Source organism: Cheilinus undulatus, linkage group 8 (genome assembly GCF_018320785.1).
Source record: "Cheilinus undulatus linkage group 8, ASM1832078v1, whole genome shotgun sequence".
In the NCBI taxonomy this organism is placed as follows: domain Eukaryota; kingdom Metazoa; phylum Chordata; class Actinopteri; order Labriformes; family Labridae; genus Cheilinus; species Cheilinus undulatus.
In genome coordinates, this window is record NC_054872.1 from 48038042 (window position 1) to 48054156 (window position 16115).

Genomic DNA, 16115 nt, shown 5'->3' on the forward strand with positions numbered 1-16115 from the left:
AACAGCTGAGAAACCTTTTGTTAGAATTTTTTTAGTTTTTTTTTCATATTGTTAGGAATAAGCATGATAGAGTCCCTCTTCCTTTCCTTTCTTTTCTTTGTAAATTGTTTTGGACTGGTTTTCATGTGGGAAGTAAACATTGGGTTAAGCTGTGTTGAAATGTCCGACCGTCTTGAATGTACCATGACAGCAGTGCGCGCGAAGCTGCGACTGTGTCACCATTAAATGACGTCAGAAGACTCAGGTAGTGGGGAACGCTGCCACGGAGAAGAAGAAGACGCCAACTTGGACTCTACAGCAACCAAATTCCCACGGACTTGAATGAAACTAGTATTTGTTTTTGAGTTGTTATCCAACCAAACTAAAACTGAACTGGAAGCAAGCTTGGGCTCGCCGATTCACACCACGCTGGCAGGACAAACTAGGCCGGAGGCCCTGACTACGGCAGCGTGCAGGTGAGCTTACCCAGCTTGTGTTTCCATACTGAAAACCAGTCCTGTTTTCCCTCTTCTCTTCTTTAATACACTGGATGTTAGGGCTAGAGTTTTGACAGGGTTTACTTACCCGGGGTTTAGCCCGTAACAATATATGCAGCAGCCTACAAGTGGATTGAGGATTTCAGTAATTCATCAGAAACAAAAACTGATAGAAAAGGCACAGGTTCTGCTTTAGGTTTGTGATTCTCAAAAGGAATATTGATTATAAATTAAGTGATGAAAACAAACAGTAAATAAAGCCAAGGTAGATTTTTAACCTTACAGTGCAGCCTGTTAGAGACAGCACTGTCTTTTCTTGACTCCAGCTCAACACCCTACCCCAGACACTCACGCTTAATCCTAACCCTTCTGGCTCCATGGCATTTTTTAAAAATCTTCTATTATTTTAATGTGTTTGTCCTTTTGGTGTCTTGATTTTGCCCGGTACCATGTTTCTTGATTCTCTTGATGCTACAAACGCCTTGTTTTGGCTCCATAGATACGGTGACCACACATCCTGATTCAACCCTTCAAGCCCTAAGCTACTCTAACTGTTTTGTCTCGTCTGGACTAATTGTCTTAACCCTTGTATTGTGTTAGAAAGCTGCTCACATCTTTAGTGTTAGTGGGTCAAATTTGACCCGTGATTTAACTCAGCTTGAAAATACTTAAAAAACAATAGTTGTCATCCAATATTGTTTTTCACTCCATAACTAACTTAGTACGTATTCATATGCGTGTAAAAACTGTTTTAAATCTTACTTTTAGACCTTTTCTCTTACAATATACCAGTCGTTTTCAATTAAAAAACTGTTTAAATTGACTTATTTTATTTCCTACAGTGAAGATAATGGGTAAGTATATTATCCAAGTCTAATAGACTAATATTAGAGCATACCTACCAAAATAATTGCTTGTGACATCTGTGGTGTTGCGGATCAAAACTGACCTGTATAGATTTATGGTTAGGAAACAGGCAAAAAGTTGTTTCCTTTTTATAAAACCAACTTTATTTTACTCAGAATAGCAGGAGCAAACTGAAAATTAAACCAAAAATTGAACATAAAACAACAATATGGTGTCAGGGCAGGTGTGTGTGAAGGTGTGTGTGTCTGTATGAAGGTATGTGTGTTTATATGAAGGTGTGTGTGTCTTTATGAATGTGTGTGTCTATATGGATGTGTGCATGTCTCTATGAAGGTGTGCGTGTCTGTATGAAGGTGTGTCGGGGTGTGTGTGTGTGTGTTTGTGTGGTGAGGCAAATTGAGCCATATTTGACCCACAGAGCAACCCACAGCTTTTAAGTGATGCATGCAACAGCCAGTATTCTCTGTCGGGTCATATTTGACCCTTAACACAACAAATGTCACTTTTTTTATTTTTTTGAGACCTTCATAATTTACTAAAATGGTGAAAATTTCTCTTGTTGTGTTAAAATGGTTGTGTCTGAGGATTAGATGAAGCCTTGATCCAGTACAAAAAAGCAAATGATACTTTTTACATACCTGAACTTAAAAACAAGTCAAATTTGACCCAAACACAATATAAGGGTTAAAAAGCTTGTAAAACATCAACCTTATGGTGCAGAGAATGGGGAGAGATTTGTCTCAAAATTTTGAAATATATATCCATGATTTACACATGTTTTTTAGATGCACAAATATATCCAGGAATTACAAATGGTAAGTCATTTATCATGACTTATGCAGATCTTCAATTCTGCTTGTGAATTGTCAAAAGAGTGTTTGTGGATGAACCCGCACACACATTTATTTTTGAGACAAACGTCATGCAGTTTTGAAGAGATTCACACACACAAGTGGAGCATACGGCACGGGGCACGTGAGTGAAGACCGCAGCATTATGGCTTGAGGCAACTGATTTTTTCACACCTAGAAAGAGTCATTTATATACCTGAGAGGAAATTATACTTTGATGTGGAGATGAAAGAAAGGAGCACAAAATTAAGAACATTCTACTGAACCTGAAGCAGCCAAGCAAATTAAGCCTTGGAACTGAGAGCCAAGCTAGCTCAAGCTAGTGGCAAGCTAACTAACTTAGCAACTCTTTTTTTCACTCTTTGAACTGAACCCGAGCTGACTTTCTTATGTATCGGAGCAGGGGAAGAGCAAGAGGACGCGGAAAAATAAAAGCTAGACCCGGTAGAGTAGGCAGGAATCTCCTCTGTTTTGTACCAGCTGCAGGCGGTGCAAGAGTGACTGGTCTAGGCCAATATATAGTGAGTTACAGTAATCCGGTCGTGTGTCAAGAAAAGCATGGATTACAGTCTCAAAATCTCTGTATGGCAGGTATCCCTTTACTTCTGATAAAATCCTCAAATGGTAAAAACAGTTTTTAACAACTGAGCTAACCTGGCGATCAAATTTCAGCCTGTCATCAAATATTACACCAAGATTCTTTACTGATAACCGGACGTTTGGAGTAAGGGGGCCCAGAAAACCAGCTGGAAAATCTGCTGGACCACATCCAAACATTATGATTTCTTTCTTGTTTTCATTTAAGTGCAAGAAGTTTGCGGCCATCCAGGACTTTACATCATTTAGGCAGTCGAGCAATGTTCTTACAGAATCATTGGATTTTGAAGTTCAAGGCAGGTAAATCTGAACATCACCAGCATAACAGTGAAAAGAAATATCATATTTTTTGAAAATTGACCCCAATGGCAGCATATAGAGCAAGAAGAGAATCGGCCCGAGGATGGAGCCTTGGGGGACCCCAGAGGTAAGAGGAGCTAAGGATGAGGTGAATTCACCTAGATGCACAGAGAAACTCCGATCAGAAAGGTAGGAGTGGAACCATGAGAGAGCAGAGCCTGTAATGCCCACCCACTGCTCCAGTCGTGCCAAGAGGATCCTATAATCAACAGTGTCAAAAGCAGCTATTAAGTCAAGAAGCACCAGCATGGCAGGGTTTCCTGAGTCAGCACTTACCAGCAGATGATTAAAAACACGTAATAATGCTGTTTCAGTGCTATGACGTGGTTTAAAGCCAGATTGGAATTTCTCGAAGATATCATTTGCCACCAAGAAAGACTGAAGCTGAATAAAAACCACTTTCTCTAAAATTTTTGACAAAAATGGTAGCTTAGAGATTTGCCTGAGATGAACTGTTTTCAATATTATTTTAACCCCTTGTTCTCCTGTACTAGCAGACACACAGAGCTCTGTCTGTCCAAATCTCCTTGTGACTTTAAACTTGTTTTAATTTGTGCTTCTTGGGAAAACTTGGTATTTAGTTTGTACTGTGACTGGGATTAATAATGCTAAGGAAGTTACAAGTACAGAAGGACAAACATGTACCAGTAAAAAGTCATTTTTATATTTATCTCCCAATTTAACGTGAAAGTTAGACACCTGGGCGTGACTCTCTACTATATCCTGCTCTCAGCATTGCAGCTGCAATAGCCCTAACAACACCTTTCTAGACAGCAGCTATTTTCTGCACTCAAGATTGTAAGATATGATCGAGAACACTATCCTATCACAATTCATGTCTACACCAGAATATTGCAAAGTTTATAATGCATGAACTTTTTTTAAGATAATAACACCCCTGCGCATCAGACTTAAGGAGAGGCACCTGGATGTATGCTGTAAGGTGGCCATTGATGGTCCAAACCAGGAAGACTTTGAATAAAAAGACTGCATCAGGAGGATCTACAAAATGTAACCAAGGAGGGCCAAATGTTCTGCCACTGGCTGTGCCTTGTGCAAGTAAATGGTGGTTAAGCTGCCATGTAACCAAACTAAAATGTTAAACAAAGCACATACAAATGAATGAATATGCTCTAAAATAATACTTGTCATTTATTAAATTCACGTAATTACAACAACAATTACAATAGACCGCTGGTAAAACACTTGTTTGAGCCAGTTGAAGACACGGTACATGTGAAAATGTGAGCCCACGATCAGGTACCACCACCTCATTTTAAGCCAGGTAAAACTCTGACATAGATCCTTAATCTGGAACAACAAAGACATAAGATATAAAAATAAGACACTCTATTTTAACAAGTGGACAGAGAACAATATTTTGTGTTTTATGCAATTCTTAAATGAAAACAGACTTCTGCTAAACTACACAGAATTTCTTATGAAATATAAATTCCTGTTACCCCCAAAAAGTTTGCAATTGTTTTGATGCAATTCCTAAAGGACTATTGAATTTACTGCGGGGGAACGGTGAGGAGAACGTACAATATTCATCAGAGCTAATTGTAGGTGGTGTACAGCTAACAAGCAAAAAATGTGCTAATAAACATATTAGGAAACTTTACTATCAAACCTCAACTCCTCAATCAAAATCCATTTGGAATTCAAAATTTGAAAACATTAAATGGAAGTCTGCGTGGACTTTTAATCAGAAATACTTTGTTACAAATAAAATGAAGGAAGTGGCCTTTAAAATAATACATTTGATTTATCCAACTAGTCAAGTTGTTGCAAGATTTGGAGCGGTGGAGAGAAGAGCCTGAAACTGTTAGCCACTTATTCTTTGAATGTCTTCATAGTCGCTTATTTTGGTTAGATGTAGAGCAATTCTACAATGTACAGACTGGCTCCAATGTTCCAGTTATATCTTGAACTTTTTATATTGTATGGGAAAAATTATATTCATAAGTGCAAGTGGAGTCAAAAGCCACCAAAAATACAACAATTTATAAAGGAAATAGAATATCATATGACCTCTTTACATGGAGTAAAAGACAAAAAAAGCAATGAAAATTTTGGACATCTCTCAATCCTGTAATATGCTTATTTAATTTCAAGGTACCCCAAGTGGTTTTTTTTACAATTGTATATAATGTATATACCAGGGGTAATCAATTACAATTCAAAAAGGTCCAGAGAAAATATATTAAACCAAAGGTCTGGAACATCATAATGTCTAACTTGAGTTAGTGTGATATGTGGATCTGGGTGCAATTTCAGGGACTTGTTGTGCTGATAAAATATGAAAATTTTCTTTGTCTACAGCTCACCTGTTTCTCCGTCTGTGAATCTCTCCCTTAGGGCCCTATGAAATCAGTTTTATTTTTGCCAAAATCTGTTTTAATATTTTGGACTTCCGCTTTTTAACCTTTCTACTAATTTTACCATAAAAAAGAGTGTCCTGTTTATGTAAATGAAAATGTTCACCAATTAAATAGAAACAACCTTAAATTTATTGAAAAAGGGCCACAGTTGGCCCATGAGCCACAGTTTTGATAACCCTGACATTAAATAACTATAACCAGTGTAACCGTCAGATATTTCCAACATAAGACACATCCACGTGTATAATCACATCCTAACTGATGTTTCTAATGTAAATGAAGAAATCCTTCTGTTCTCTCAAACACAGAGTGATAGTGACTTAATAAGATGGCAACATGAAAGTTAAAGGGATACTTCAACATTTTGGCAAATTTGCCCAGTGCCATAATTCTTATAGTTACCCACGCTGATGAAATCAGCAGGGGTTATGTAAAGGGTCCGGTATCTTTCTTTGTATGTGTACTAGATAACTCGAGAACGGAAAGTCGGATCTTCACCAAACTTTCAGGGAATATTGGGATAGTGACAGGAAAGAATCTATTAGATTCTGGGTCTGGGTCTGCCGCCTCAGACGGCCATTCTAGTCTTAGTAATAGGTTTGTTTCCTTTAGTTGTTGGTGCAAGCTGTTTCTAGATCTGGGGGGACCGATAAACCAGCTGCACAGCTAGCACTATGGAAGCAGATGGAATTTTTTGCTTTCCCTCATCAAACTCATCAAATTCACAATCCAACAACTCCGAAACGCTCTCATGGACAAGTTGTGACTGCACATTCACGATACAAATATACAAATAAGCTTGCTTTTCCTGCTCTCCATGGTAGTTGTTTTAGGTGAGCTTTCCTTCGATGATCAGGCAATAATATCCCAAACGAGGCCTGTTGCGTCCTGCCTTTGCCTTAAACGGTCTGCAGCGTTACCTGTGTAGCCAGGTTAGTGCATCAGGTGATATCAGTGTTAACCAGGTGGAGGAGGAGCCTCTGAGATTCAGATTTAACTGATGAGATGAGAGCTGCAGCCTCAGCGAGCAGAGCAGCAACTATCAGCACCCGTCTTCAGGTGAGTTCATACTGTGTGGGATCCTGACAACATTTTTAAAAGCTGTAGAGATCTGAGAGACGCTCCTGCAGAGGAAAAAACAACTAACATTATTTTTATGTGCCTGGCGTTTGCATATCTGCTCCTACATGCTAGTGCTTCAATTCCTGCAACGCTTAATTCACAGCAGCTTTGCATTTGACATTCAAAGGCGTCTAATGAGCTCCCTGATCACGGAGGGAGTAAATGATTAACAGAGACTAATGAAGGAATGTGTCTCAGCATCAGTCAGCAAAGCCATGCAGCATATATCTGCTCTCAGATATCACTTTTGGAGTTATTCATTCACACTCAGGTAGAGAGCAGCGCTGCACTATTGATGAGAGCACGTCTCTGTGGACGGATGAGAATCAGACAGGTTGAATAATGAAATTTTTATTTTATTTAACCTTTATTTAATCAGATAAAACCCATTGAGATCGATATCTCTTTTACAAGGGTGACCTGGCCAAGAGGTCAGCAGCACACGTCATTATAAATAATACATATTCAAGAGACAAATGATAAATAATATGTATGAGCTCACCATCAATAAGAAAACCCAAGTATTTGTAGTTCGAGACTAGTTCAATGGGTACACCTTGTGAGGTTAAGATTGACGGGGTGTTCCCTGGTAACTCACTAGAACTAGAAAACACCATGAGTTTGGTTTTGTCGGGATTCAAAACCAATTTAAGTTTTTGCAGTCGAGACTGAACACCATTAAAACTAGACTGTAAAAAGTCAAAAGCCTGCACAATTGAGGATGACCAACAATAAATGATGGTATCATCAGCATAAAAGTGATAAGAGGCATTTGACAATTTATCACACATGTTGTTAATATAAATAGAAAATAAAATAGGTCCTAAGACCGAACCTTGAGGTACACCTTTTGGAGACCTCCAGAAAAGACAAGGTGGAACCAGCCACCTGAACACACTGGGTCTCTCTCAGACAAATAATTGGCAAACCACGATGCTGCCTTTTATGATAAGCCAATCTGGTGAAGAATATTTATCAATAAATTGTGATCAACTGTGTCAATTACTCCAATCAAAGAGAGACAAATCATGGAAAAAAGCTTGCTCATGAAAACCTTTCAAATCTCTTTTGAGTAGAATTTGCAGCTTAGACTTTGAAAGTTTGGCATTTCTCACAGTTGCGATAGCACAATGATCGCTTAGATCATTAGCAAAGACACCAACATCAGTGTACTTACGGGGGACATAGAATTAAATCAATTAATGATGACCTCACTGGATGTCTCGCATTAGGACGCGTTAGACTGTTTATTAACTGGGTTAAATTAAAGGAGTCACAAACAGATTTCAAGCTGTTTGATGAGGAAGTTAACCAATCAGTGTTTAGGTCCCCAGCCAAGACAAGTTCACTTTATAGACTGATCCTGAGAAAAGTCAAGTTTTAGGGCAAGAAGCTCAAATTGCTTGCTGATGGACACTGATGATAGGATTGTAGCATGGAACTTATTCTTTACATAGATGGCTACACCACCACCTTTCCTGGGACGGTCCCAGTGAAAGACACAATAGCCTTTGATTAATATCTCCTTATCGGAGACAGCTTTGGTCAGCCAGATCTCAGAAAGGACAAGAATATCAGTGTCAGTTGACTGAATCCAAAGTTTTACAAAATCTAATTTGGAGAGCAAACGCCGAACATTTAAATGGACAAAACCAAGGCCACATTTGGTTCTGAATTTATCAGGGGCACCAGTTCTGTTCATAGTGGGGCCTGGATTTGGCTGAACATTGCCTGATAGAAGAAGTAGAATTAAGATAAAACACTTTCTCTTTATATTAAGTAATGATACAGAATCACCCTTATTTGACTTGGCAAGGTCAATAAATGATGCTTCTGTGGACATGAAATAATTTTTCAAAACAGAATTACACATTAAACAAAGCAATTTAAGATCATTTAAAACAGGCCCACAAGAGGACTCCAATAAAAATAAAATGAGACCAACCTTAGCAGTTAAACCTCAGCAGGAAGTTAATGTAACTTAATGCAAGCCAGAGATCTAAATCTAGTTGAGGGACAGGCCGGTCGCCCAGCAGGAGGTCCTTTTGTCCTCAGCTGGTTCATGAAGGTGGGGGGATGAAAGGACTCAGCACCCCCATGTAGGAGCTTCTCGTGTGTCTGTGGGTGTAAGGCGGGGCGTTTCAGCTGATTTGACTCTTGTTTAGATAGTGTGGGTTTCTCCTGGTTCTTAGGTTTGTTCAGCACAACTATCAGCTGCATTAAAAAGTTCTGAGCAGTATGACTGTGCATTCCCAGTATTAACCTCCTAAGACTCTGCATGCACATATGAGGACATTACATTTCAGCTTATCTACAACAAAGTGAAAATTGCTCTTAGAATTTTGAGAAAATTGTCTGGATTGTCCATTGAAGTTTAAGTAATTTACTTAAAATGCTTTTTGGATATTTAGGGGAAGTTGCTTGGAAATTAGGAGTTATTAAGGGAAATTTGAGGGGATTTGTTTAGATGTTTGGATGTTTTCATCATTTTAAAAAAATTTCCAAGAGATGTGTTTGTACTACTTCTTCTACTTCTGGGGGTTTACACCTTTGCTTTCGGCTGTGTATTCTCAGGTACAGTATACGCTAAAGATTTCATACCTTCCACCCGACATGCACGCTGTTAAGACATTGTCTTAAGATTTCCTACCAGCCAACTGCCATGCACGTTGTAAAAAGCCATATAACAACAAAGCAAATGTCCACTGAATTGTTTTATGATGTTTTAACAAAAACTGATGGACTGCAGATGAGTAAAACTGCTCTATCATCAGCTAATCATTACCTTTGCAATAACAAAAGCCAAATAAAAATTGAGGTGGAAATGTGATCGTCTCCATCCTGGAAAGATCTTTTCATATCCTTCTGTCTCATTTTTTCCTGCACATTTAGAGTTACAGACATGACACATGAAAATCACTATAAAACACAGATGAACCAACCCTGAGCATAAAGTCATTAGTCAAAAAACAAAACATAAACCCAAAGCACCTTCCTCTTATGCCTTCAGTCAACTCTTAGAAAGATTTAAAGAGTCCACTTACCCAAGACAAAGTCTCCTGTAGATTCCAGGCTGCAGGAGCAACATGCCTGAAACCCCTGCTGCAGTTAGAGTAGTTTTTATGCAGAGCCATATTAAAGGTGTCCATCAGATCCTGGAGCTACTACTAGACTACTTTAAAAATAGGTCTTTGTCCACTTTTATTCGTCAGAGCATCAGCTTACTGTGACCTGACCAAGCTGCAGGCCGCATTGTGCCTTTTTTGATTAAAGGCACATGTGACGCTCTGTGTACTCCCCTGCAGTGTTGAGTGTGTGTGTGTGTGTCTCTGTGTGGGTGTGTGTAGGTGATGAGCTGCTGATGCAGGTGGCTGTAGCTGATTGGATCATTGAAGAGGAAGGTGCTGCTGCTGATTAGATCTGACCACTCCCCCAGCCTTTAAATCTCAGCTGCTGCAGTCTGCTCTCCCCTTCACCAGCCACTTCCAAAGAAGCCAGCAGCTCTGTGTGACCTGAAACTCTAGCTTTTGTGACTTTGTGAATTGAGTATTTAGACTTAGAAATTAGCTTTGGTGACTTGGTACTTAGATTGTGATTGTTAAATTGTAAATTTGTGAAGATTTGTGTTAACCATTAAACTCTTGGCAGCAGTAACCACTTTTGTTAATTTGTTTATTACTCTTATTAAGACAATTAAACTGCTGCTTAACTTTGCTTAACTTGTACCTGGCTCCCTTGGGATGGGATGAGTGGGGCCACACATGTGTATTATGTCCAGGTTCCCCCAGACTGGGACGTAACAGTTAATGAATGAACAATCCCAGCATGCTCTGCCTCTCACTGGAAACACAATGTGCTGTGGAGCATGCTCAGTGAGCCCCTCCTGTAAACAGGCTGGTTGTTTTAGGCTCTCTCCTGTTCATGATTTTCTTTTGCTGTTGTTCAATGAGTGCAGATGATTACCAATGTAATTTAGCAGCTTTATCATGCTGATTTAGATTGTTTTGATACATGACATAGTTAACTAAGTGTCCTTCTCATGTAATTTTATTTATGTCAGATTTGTCACTCAGTCATTAATTTTCTAGTATTCAGGTCAAAGCATCAGAGTTGTATCTCTGTATGTACTCATAAGATGCAAAAATTCTGACCAATTGGAGATTTAGCTTCACTTGTAAATGTCTGCATGTGTGCACAGACCAAATGTGATGTATCCATGCAACAATGCAACAAATTAGTCCATGATTTAGACCCAACTAAACGAACTATCATGCAAAAACACCCACAGGATTAAAGGGATTTCTTTTTCATTGAAGGTAAAATAATAGTTAGCAGAAGTTCTCTCTCTCTTGCATCTTCGATGTTTCTTATTTGATAGATGATCAAGCTACAAGCTGAAACTTAACTCTGATGAAAGCAGGCACAGGATTCAGTGGAGGTGATGGCTGCTCAGAGCAAATGTGTGCCTGCAGAGTGACTTCTCCGGAGATTTCCATCTCCAAATTACTTTTCAGCCTTTTGTCCTACTTTCAGTGAATTTTGCAATATGCATTTATTTAGTGCATCCTTTGGAAACCCGATCACTGCAGGGATAGAGACTTTATCTGCACCGGGGCAGCTGCTGGCCCTCGGAGTCAGACTTTATGACTGATGTGATCTAACCTTTCCTTGCAGCACAACCAAAATGTACAAAGATCTCCTTAAAACCTGAAGTTTAGAATTAAAGCGCTTGTTTCAGTGATGACTTTCTTTCTTTGTCCTTCTAGACTTCAACTCTACCAAGGACTAAAACATGGAACTCTCACTGCAGCAGTGTTTGGATGGCCTCATCAAGGTGTTCTACTCCTACTCTGGAAAGGAGGGAGACAAATACACGATGAGCAAAGCTGAGCTGAAGCTCCTGTTAGAGGAGCAAATGGGTGATTCCATTGCTGTGGGTATCCGTCCCATTTCATCTTCATATTTGTGTTTTCAAGAAAGTGCTGTTGTGTTTTAGGATTTAAATCCAAATATGAAACCCTTTCTTATGTAGATTAAGTTATTCACCTCAAGAAGAGAGGCAGTAGTGTACTCTTAAGATAACAGACAACCTCAATTCCAAAAAAGTTGTGGCGCTGTAGATCAAAACAGAATGACTGTCAAATCTCATAAACCCGTACTTTATTCACAGCAACACATCAGATGTTGAAACTACGACATTTAACTATTTATTAACTTAACTGATGAGCTTATTCTAATTTTGATGGCAGCAACACATCTCAAAAAACAGGGACCATGTTTACCATTGTGCAGCATCCTTTCTTCTTTTAACAGCAGTCTGTAAACATTTAGGTAGTGAGGAGATCAGTTGCTGCAGTTTTGTGAGAGGAATGTTGTCCCATTCTTGTCTGATATATTCTAGCTGCTCAACAGTCCTGGGTCTTCTTTGCCAGATTTGTATTAACTTTATGATGTAATGCTCCATAGCAAAGTTTAAGAAGTAGGACAACAACTCAAACAACCGTCTTACTGTGTTTCCATGAATTAAACCTCACCATCTCCTTCCCTTTCCCTCTTCTGTTTCCCAACCCTCCCTCCCTCTAAAGGGGCTTTGTTGTACACAAAGCTAAACTTGCTGACCTGTCCCTACTTTTCTGAGATGTGTTACTGCCCTCAAATTCAAAATTAGCTCATATTTTTCAAGTTCTACTGTGAATAAAATATGGGTTTATGAGATTTGACAATCATTGCTTTCTGTTTTTGCATTCTACACAGTGCCCCAACTTTTTTGGAAATTGTATCTAAACTTGGGACAGAAAAGTAGGAAAATTAGTGTTTGATTATTTCTTTGTAAAAATGCCTCTCAGCATTAAATCTTATGAGACAGATATATGAGACAGCAGTGGAAATCATTATTTTTAATGGTCAAATCCTGAGATAAAAATTAAAAATCATAGGTTTAAAAAGTCAAAGTGTATACTATTTTAACTTTTGAGGTTAAGAGGTCAAAATATGGCTTGAATTCTAAAATTGAGGATTAAAAAGGTAAAATACTAAATTAAAAGTCAAAGTAAGGAGCTAAAAAGGTCAAAACTGGAGGAGAACTGCAGACCTCAATCAAGTGGGACAGTCATAATAAAAATACAATATCGTGTGGTGGGTGTAACTGTACCACAGGCTGGATTTGGCCCCCAGGCCTTGAGTTTGACACCCCTGCCATAAGGCAAACCTTGACTGCAAATCTGTAGAGGAAACAGTCTCCTTGGGGTGTCAAAGCAAGAGTCAGTAGTAACCACATAATTAGCTTGTATTGGCAGAGAAGATTTGGCAAATTTCCCCATACACTTAGCTCTGCTGCTCATCCCACAAATGCATGCTCCTTACATAATGGGCACCATTTAAAAGGGAAATAAACAGGCTTTCCAGTGGTATAAGATGTATTGCCAAGACGCACTTGAGGTACCTCCCTCTCTGAATGGAAAACTGAGAGTTTCTTCATTTTGGAGTTAAGAGAACTGAGGGTTGCACATTACTGCCCATTCTCTCTGCTGGCAAAACAGACATACTGTGAATTTAAGATGTCTCACCTTGTGCAACATTTTAAATCAGTGATACTCAACGGCTCTAGAGCCAGATGTGGCTCCTATGTCTAAATTTGAAATATTATTCCCCCCAGAAAAACATAAGAAATGGAAACCTTGACCTCAGAATTATCCATTGCAATTTGTTTCCCACACTTCTAGAGTAGGCTTCATTTGTCAAACTTAATTATCAACCTTCATTTTTTGTCTGTATATTTCCATTGCCCTTATTTGCAAATTTTTGCCCTTTTTTACCCTTTTTACCCTTCTTGCCACTTATAATCCATTTTTGCAGCTTTTTTTTTGCTAATTTTGGTCGCTTTTCACTCAGTTTTTGCTGCTTTTTTACCATCATTGCCCCCTGTAAGTCATTTTTTGGCGTGTCTCACCCATTTCTGCCACTTTTTCCTCTACATTTTTTGTCACTTTTCACCCAGTTTTTGCCATTTTCTGCTTATTTTTTCCCTGTTTACCAATTTTTGGTCATTTCTTGTGCTGTTTTTTGACCTTGCATTTTTCCCTTTTTTTGCCCATTTAAGGTGCCTCTTGCCATTACATATCACTTTTCCTCATTTTCCCCAACCTTTTTGCCAATTTTACTCATTTTTCACTCATTTCCCCCACCTTGTTACTGCTTTTTGCCAATTTTTTGCCACTTCTCCACATTTTTTTCACTCTTCACCCAGTTTTTGCCATTTTCTGCCTGTTTTAACCCTGTTCACCCTTTTGTGGTCACTTTCTTAAAGCTTTTTGACCTTTTTTTTTTATTTACCAGCTTTAACTTATTTTTATTGCCACTTTCACCCACTTTTCACCACTTAGATTGTGGCTCTTGCAAAGGCATTTTTCAATAATTTGAGCAGGGTTGAGTAACACTGTCTTTAATGATAGTAATAATTAAACCCTGTTAAATTTCTATCCTGACAGTCTTGTGTTTTTGTTTCAGGCCAACATAAATTCCTCCAGTGTGGATAAGTTCATGCATGAGCTGGATCGTAACAGAGACACAGAAGTGGATTTCAAAGAGTTTGTCTACATGGTTACTATACTCACTATCGCCTGCCATGAATTCTTTCGTTGACATGTTTAAGGACTGCCAGCAGTGACACCATCCTTCAATGAGTAACATCTCATCACAGCCAGTGATCTCCTAAGTAATCATAAGTCATGCTGGATATAAATTTCTGGGTCCTCACTGACAACACCTTTTAGTGTTGTAAATACGGATCATTGTTAACCAGTGTCACAAGTCTTCATCTTAATAAAGATGTTCACTCTTCATATGTCTGCTCATTTCTAAAGCTCTGCCTTTAAATCTCACAGAGATGACAGAAATCTTCTCCTGTCAGGGTTAGATCCAGATTTATTATACTCTGTAAATCTGAATGAATAGAAAAATTAAAGATTAACACTGAGAGCTTATCAGCAAGCTTGAACACCACCCAGTGTCTGATGGAGGAAATCCATGATGGATGGGTGCATTATGAGGTTTGGACGTCATCGCTTCCTCCTGCTCTGGCTGATCTTTCTGGTTTGTTCTGAAAGGAGAAAAAGCTGGTGAGCGTTTATGTGACGTCAGTCCTGAAGCCTCAGAGATGCTCTTCTCTTATTTAACACACACACACACACTGCTTCTGTTTAAAGGAGACAATACTCTCAAGTCATTTCTTTAAGCTTCGAATACAGACATCTGAGGCTTTTATCAGAGCATTTAGGTGTTCTTTGCATCACATTCATACGTCAGCTGCTTAAAATATCTGGACAAACTGCAAGCTTTATATGAAAATAAAAATGCATTCATTAAAAATGCATGCATAGACAAAATGCATTCCCAAATAGAGCATCTAACAGTTCAATATGAACTTGTTTGAGCTGCACAAATTCACCTCTGCAGCACTGGGTCAGTGGCTGATTTTGAAAGAGTCATAGCTCACGTTTTCTGAAATAAAAAAACAAAAACTTTCCACGTGTTTGGTACTGGACAAAATATTATATCTGGGTGGGCTTGACTGTTTAACCTTTCGATTTCCTCTTAATTTTGATGCAGGTATGACAACATCCTTTTCTGTATCTGCTTATTGAAACACCTCACTGGAGATAAATCATGTTTACAGCCAGCAAAACATGTCAGCACCACTATGAAGGTTGAATCTTTCTTAAAATGATACCATCAGATTAAATCAGCATTACAAAAATCTGACTTACATGCAATCATTGGCACAACCAGGGTCTAATTATCTGATTATCTAGGAGGTTTAACTGTGCCATAGTGTACTTTTTTTAGTGACTTTTAGACTTTATCGTCAACAAAGCTATTAAACCAACATTGTTTTACAGCAGCCATGCAATCAAACTGATCTAGAGCTGAAGTATTCTGTTCCCTCTGAAGGTCAGCTTCCTGTAACTCTCATTTTCACTCTGACTCATACTTTAAAAAAGCACAAAACCTTTAAATGTTTCCACTGGTTTACAGTTTGTCTAAAACAGTGTCAACAAAAATCCAGAAGACCCTCACAAACCACTGGAAGTTTCACACCTGAGAGGATGTGTGTGTGTTTCTGTGTCTGTGATTGGTGTGTAGGTTGTGTGTAGGTGTTTCTAGTTAATGGCTCGCCACATGGGGAGGGGGAAGTAAAAATATATGTCAGATTGAGGGAGAAATAACTGATTTTGTTCGACATATGGTGACAGAGGTACCTTTAGGATCTTTGTATGTTTAATAAAAAAGTAAAAGTAAACTTGAAACTACTTTGAGTGAGTTCGGCTCATGTTTTAGTCTGATTTCAGTTTCTTTTAGTCTTTATCATTGCAGATGTAGGTTATCACAGTCTGGCTACCAACGTAAGCAGAAGTGGCAACCCAGAAGAGAGCAACCACAGCATGTGGGAACAGGTAATT

General features: G+C 38.7%; 1 protein-coding gene across 2 annotated transcripts; it reads left to right on the top strand.

Moving 5' to 3' along the window:
* The first annotated feature begins 290 nt into the window (after positions 1 to 290).
* On the top strand, positions 291 to 14496 carry LOC121513060 (protein S100-A1-like). Of its 2 annotated transcripts, none has more exons than XM_041792556.1 (3): positions 291 to 455; positions 11424 to 11590; positions 14164 to 14496. In XM_041792556.1, the coding sequence occupies exons 2-3, from the start codon at positions 11450 to 11452 to the stop codon at positions 14296 to 14298; spliced, it is 276 nt and encodes a 91-aa protein (XP_041648490.1). In that variant the 5' UTR covers positions 291 to 455; positions 11424 to 11449; the 3' UTR covers positions 14299 to 14496. The 2 variants fall into 2 exon arrangements, with proteins under 2 accessions (XP_041648490.1, XP_041648488.1); XM_041792554.1 differs by lacking the exon at positions 291 to 455 and adding an exon at positions 6568 to 6594.
* The last annotated feature ends 1619 nt before the right edge of the window (positions 14497 to 16115 follow it).

What these genes read in the sequence shown, in the direction of transcription:
- LOC121513060 (XM_041792556.1), top strand. Translation starts at nt 11,450, where the DNA reads ATGGAACTCTCACTGCAGCAGTGTTTGGATGGCCTCATCAAGGTGTTC. An exon ending in AAATGGGTGATTCCATTGCT is followed by an intron (nt 11,591 to 14,163) that starts GTGGGTATCCGT and finishes TTTTTGTTTCAG; the next exon opens with GCCAACATAAATTCCTCCAG.